At 46.1% G+C, this 5,705-nt stretch overlaps 1 protein-coding gene across 2 annotated transcripts; it reads left to right on the plus strand.

Moving 5' to 3' along the window:
• Positions 1-1,194: 1,194 nt before the first annotated feature.
• Positions 1,195-3,752, plus strand: LOC123058560 (uncharacterized). Of its 2 annotated transcripts, XM_044481272.1 has the most exons (3): positions 1,216-1,323; positions 1,424-1,915; positions 3,446-3,752. In XM_044481272.1, exons 2-3 carry the CDS (start codon positions 1,428-1,430, stop codon positions 3,621-3,623), a joined length of 666 nt encoding a protein of 221 aa, XP_044337207.1. In that variant the 5' UTR covers positions 1,216-1,323; positions 1,424-1,427; the 3' UTR covers positions 3,624-3,752. The 2 variants fall into 2 exon arrangements, with proteins under 2 accessions (XP_044337206.1, XP_044337207.1); XM_044481271.1 differs by having other exon boundaries at positions 1,195-1,915.
• The last annotated feature ends 1,953 nt before the right edge of the window (positions 3,753-5,705 follow it).

Below are 5,705 nucleotides of genomic sequence, written 5' to 3' on the forward strand. Positions count from 1 at the left end.
ACGTGACACTACTGCCACCCTGTCTTAGCGAAACGCGAGTCGGGGCGGACGTCGTCGCGGCAGCGACGACGGACGCCGAGACGAGCACGTGACACCACTGCCACCCTGTGTTAGCGTAACGCGAGTCGAGGCGGACGTCGTCCCGGTAGCGACGACGGACGCCGGGACGAGCACGTGACACTACTGCCACCCTGTCTTAGCGAAACGCGAGTCGGGGCGGACGTCGTGACAGCAGTGCCACCCTATCAAAAAATGGTTTTCGAAAGATATTCAAAATATCTTTTAAAATTTAATTACACAAAATGTTAAATAGGGACACAATAAAATGTTTTTGTTTTTAATAAGTTGTCATGTTTTTTCAAAAATATTCATGATTTCCAGAAAAATCACAAATTTAAAAAGTTGTTCAATATTTTTAAAATATGTTCTTACTTTGGTAATTTTGTCATTAATTTGAAAAAATGTTCATAGTAGATCTATTAATGAGCATTGCGGTTTGAATCAGAAAGCTGTAGATCAATTCAATTGAGCATGCTATTTTTTCTTAATAAAAATATGTTTCATGGACAAATTAGATCAAAGGGAAAAGAAGGATATGCTAATGTATTTTTGTGTGCACAAGTAGCAATTAATTTTTGTTGAAAGTCGTAGTTTATTTCAATTAGAAGTGTAATTTCCCGCCCACTATTGTCCCTGAAAAACCGCTAGCCCAGAAAGAGAATAGGCGAAATAGAAAAATACAGGCCCAAAAGGAAAAATATGGAAAGGGAATAGAGCCTAGGGGTTGTATTGGGCCAGCACTGGGCCAAACTCACGAACAGGTAGAGCGCTCACAGCCAGAATCGATCGCCAAAGGGAATAGGACGCGCGCAATGGTTCGCTAAGTTGTCGTCTTGCTGTCGGATCGACCTGGTCGGAAATCGAGCGCGCCGACTGGGAGGCGCGCGCGCGCGCGTTAGCCACGCCCCAGTATATGTGGTAAGCAATTCAAACTATTTTGAAATAAAATTAAAAAAATTGCTACTGTACATGTTTATGTCATCATGATTTGCACACAATTGTTATCTTATCTGCTACAAACTTTCAAGGACTCTAAATCTTGTGCTGCAAGTATTTATTTACCATAGGCGGTTGTAAACTTACCAATCGTACGCTTAATGGGATCTACACTTGTTTGTTTGTTTTTTTTGCGGGAAACGGGATCTACTTGTGCAAAGCGCCCCTATAGAACACATCCCGTCGGCCCTTACGGCTCTGCCTGCGTTACGCCTTCTAGAATCTCTTCGGCTCCGTCCTCCAAACCCCCTCACCAAGAAAGCAGAGGTGAACCAACCAGCGAAACCGTCATCAAATTGGTCGCGAGTTTGCGTGCCGATCTACCTCTAACCTTCTCCTCCGCATTGCACCTGCGAACGGCGGGCAGATCCATGGCGGCGCTGGCGTCAAGGATGGCGCTGCAGTCCAGGGCGGCGTTGGCCTCGAGGATGGCGCAGCTGCAGTCCAAGGCGGCCGAGGCGACGAGGTTCGCGGCCAAGCACGGGGGTGCGCTGCAGTCCGAGGCGGCAAGCTTCGCGGCCAAGCACGGGGCCACTCTGCAGTCCAAGGCGTCCGAGGCGGCAAGCTTCGCGGCCAAGCACGGGGGCGCGCTGCAGTCCAAGGCGTCCGAGGCGGCAAGCATCGCGGCCAAGCACGGGGCCACGCTGCAGTCCAAGGCGTCCAAGGCGGCGAGCTTCGCGGCCAAGCAAGGGAGCGCGATGCAGTCCAAGGCGGCCGAGGTGGCGAGCTCGGCGGCCAAGCAAGGGCGCGAGTACCACAAGACGCTCATGGAGAGGAACAGGCAGTACGTCGTCGACCCGCCCACCGTCGAAAAGTGCCAGGAGCTCTCCAAGCAGCTCTTCTACACCCGCCTCGCCAGGTCCGTACGATCCCTAGCCCCTACCATCCATCTCTCCTGTGCTCCTGCATCATAGATTGTTTCCTGATGTTGATCTGCCAGATGATGTGCCTACTAGCTTGTGATTCAGTTGCAGCTTCCGATTCAGTTGCGATAAGTAGTTAACGTTACGCCTTTGTAGGGTTCATTGGTGCTTGTTTGGTCTGGGTATGCCAATTTCGATTTGTCAGCTTGCGTGCCACGGATGGTGTATTGTGGGTTTTTCTTGTTGCAGCTTGCGAGGTTTAGTGGTCGGATGGGGGAATTGGGGATGCAAAAGGGCTCTAGCTGATGGTTTGCCGTATAGCCATGGACTCTATATAGCTTGGTTTGGGCACCCTGAAATAAAGTTAACTGTTTCTTGTTTGTTTTTATTTTTACTAGTAGCAAGGTTTCAAGAACCAAAATCCAAAAGGGAGTTTCAGGCTTTGTAGCGAAATCCTATTGTCCTTGCGTCCAGGCAGCCATGATGCTCTCTCTTGAAAATGGACTACAACAAATTTTACGGCCCGCCTAGTTGTTATCCCTTGTGTGCTGATTTGTATCACTCAAGATATTGAGGATTCAGGTTTTCTAACCAATGTAAATTCTAGCTTGTGTGAGGTTTCAACTAGAGGCTACTTGTGAACACCACCTTAATTAAGAATAGAGTAGGAGTCTTTCATTTCAGATTATCTTTCCTTTTGATTGATCATATGGCTTCTACTGGATGGATGTTCATTAACTATGCGGGGTGTCTTAATGCTGAATGAAATCTGCTTTATTTATAAAATACTTCAGTTGGGTTTGCTGCCTTGTCTATTGGGAATCGCACTGCTTGGTCATGTCAGTTTATATTGAGCTTATATGGAATTATGGATAGCACATTACATGCATAACTTTGAAGTTCTTATGGTTGGGTGATAATCTTTTACAGTTGGTTGTCACCTCCTAAATATTAGAGTTAGGAGGTGGCAACATTAGTTTGATCTCGGTCTTTTGTTTCGAACCTGTCCAAGCCCGCAAGGACGTGCAAGATAAACTATGAATTGTTAGAATTTGATTCCTTGATGAAGAAACAATATCGTAAATATGACACAATGTTCATGAGTTCCACTCTGGATTAGACTGTAGGGATCCTGGATTCTTTATGATGTTGGTTTATGCATATTGGTATTCTGGGTTATGTCTGGTTTCTGCATCTGGGTTATTTGTATGTCCGTTCCTATTTAACCATTTAACTGTATGACAACTGGTTCGAAACAAAAACAGTTTTGCTAAAGCACATCTAGATATGTCATAAGTATTGCACATCTAACTTCTATGTCATTGATCTTATGTTGAGATTCATGTGGATATTTTTTTTTTCTTTTTTTTTTCTCTTTCTGCATGATTCTATCATTTAGATGTGCAATAACTAGAGCACATCTAGATGTGCCCTAGGACAATTTAACAGGCGTACTTCATTTATGGTGCTGTAATCACTTATCAGAAGTTTGATATATTTACTGATGGAGGACACGTTTGTTGCAGCATTCCTGGCCGTTACGAGGCTTTCTGGAAAGAGGTTGATGCTGTAAAGCTCTTGCTGAAAAACAGAAAGGACCTGAAGGCTGAGCAAGCCGGGGTTGCCGCATTGTTTGGCATTGAGTTGTATGCATGGCTTCGTGCCGGTGAGTTTATTGGTAGAGGATTTACCCTCACAGGTTGATCGCTGACGTCTAGCATGAGCGCACATTATTAGTCTACATACATTTGCCGTCTAGCTATGAGCGTACATTGTTAGTCTACATTTGCCATCGGATACAGTGTTCGTTGATCGAAAGTTTGTGCTTTTCTAGTTTGTTCTTGCCCCTCTGCTTTGTAAAATGTGCCCTCTTTGTCGATTACTAGTGTGGGCCGATAGATTGGAATTCCCTGAGATGGCCGTGTGTTTCTTTCGAGCTCTTTGATAGGTCATGCGCGCGGTGTACTTCACGTGAGCAGTAAAACAGAGATCTGACCAAAGGGAAGCAGGTAGTAACTGAACATATCGTATTTTTTCATTCGAGTATCTATTAAAAATGAGGACAAGCCAACTCCCGGCTAGTTAAACTTAAAGTCGAACTCCCGGCTAGTTAAACTTAAAGTCGATGGTTGGCTTCAGTCACGTTCCAATGGAGCAACTTGCCAGTTATCATGAAAACAGAGTGCTCATATTTTCAAGGGCCCTTATAGGTCCCGGCGCACCGGTCGAACAGTTGGGTCGGTCAAGCCTCAGCCATTTGATACATACTTTCCTAACCGTTTGATTGCTTTGTTTTAAAAGTCAAACACACAGAGAAAATAAAGGAAAAAAGGCAGCGTGCGCACATGCCAGATCCCGTGCGCTCGCCGGCCGCCCGCGCTTGTCCTCGTCTTCCCGTGCTTGCTTGCCACCCTTGCTACCATGCCAGTCACCCGCGCTCGCCTGTCGCTCGTGCACATCACTTCTTGGTTGCCTTCGCTCGCTATGGTTGCAAATCGAACACAGGAGGGTTCCCAGCGTGCTGTCATCATGGTTGCAGCGCCCCGTCTCCGGCTCGCCACCGTTGTCGACTTACACCGCCATGTCTAGCAAGAAAAAGCTACAAAAACTCCAGTGTTGGGTTGAAGCAAAAAAGATTTGTCGGTTCCAGCAAAAATAATGACGGTGCCAGCAAAAATCTCAGCAACAGAAAAATTTCAGTAGTCGATTTGTAGCAAACAAATTAGCTAGTTTCAGCAAAAAGAAACGCTGGTTCGGACAAAAAATCCTGTTGCTTCGAACAACTTTTTGCTGGTTCCAGCAAATTACATGATGCCGTGATGCGTGTCATGTAATTGAGAACATTGATTGTAGCAAAAACTCAAACGGTTGTAGCAAAAAAAGTGATGCACTGGTTCCATCAAAACAACATGGTAGCAAAAAAATGATTGGTTCCAGCAAAAAACCAAAGATGGTAGTAGCAAAATTGTACGCTGGTTGTACCAAAAACAAATGACATGGTAGCAAAAATTTGGCTTGGTTCCAGCAAAAACTGAAGATAGTGGTAGCAAAATTGTACACTGGTTGTACCAAAAAGCAAATGACATGGCAGCAAGAATTTGGATGGTTCCATCAAAAAACAAACATGGTGGTAGCAAAATCTTACACTAGTTCCAGCAAAAGGCAAGGGCGTCGGAAGCAAAAATTGGGGCTGCTTCCAAGAAAAGAAAGGCCGGATCTCCATCACTTGTCGCCGTGGTTGCAACACCCCAACGCTAGCCGCCGCGGCTCTCCATCACTTGTCGCCGCCATCGACATCAAAAGGTGGGTATTGGTTTGAAGCATTGGTCGCTGGTGGGGAGTGAGGGGGCGGGGTGGGGGCAGCCTGTAACACCCCGAATATGATTTACCCAATATGTACTCCAACCCTTGCCGTTTCCGGCGTTAAGTTATTTTATTTTCTCGGATTCGGGTTTTTTGTCTCCGTGTGTTGTTGTCGTTGTCATACATCTCATATCATGTCATCATGTGCATTGCATTTGCATACGTGTTCATCTCATGCATTCGAGCATTTTCCCCGTTGTCCGTTTTGCATTCCGGCGCTCCGTTCTCCTCTGGTGGTCATTTCTACCTTTCTTTTGTGTGTGGGGATTAAACATTTCCGGATTGGACAGAGACTTGCCAAGCGGCCTTGGTTTACTACCGGTAGACCGCCTGTCAAGTTTCGTACCATTTGGACTTCGTTTGATGCTCCAACGGTTAACCGAGGGACCGAGAAGGCCTCGTGTGTGTTGCAGCCCAGCACCC

This window comes from Triticum aestivum, chromosome 3A (genome assembly GCF_018294505.1).
Source record: "Triticum aestivum cultivar Chinese Spring chromosome 3A, IWGSC CS RefSeq v2.1, whole genome shotgun sequence".
NCBI lineage: Eukaryota > Viridiplantae > Streptophyta > Magnoliopsida > Poales > Poaceae > Triticum > Triticum aestivum.

Excerpts from the sequence above, each read along its gene's own strand:
- LOC123058560 (XM_044481271.1), top strand. The coding sequence starts at position 1,428 with ATGGCGGCGCTGGCGTCAAGGATGGCGCTGCAGTCCAGGGCGGCGTTG. Across the intron at positions 1,916-3,445 it reads TTCTACACCCGCCTCGCCAG|CATTCCTGGCCGTTACGAGG; the intron begins GTCCGTACGATC and ends CGTTTGTTGCAG.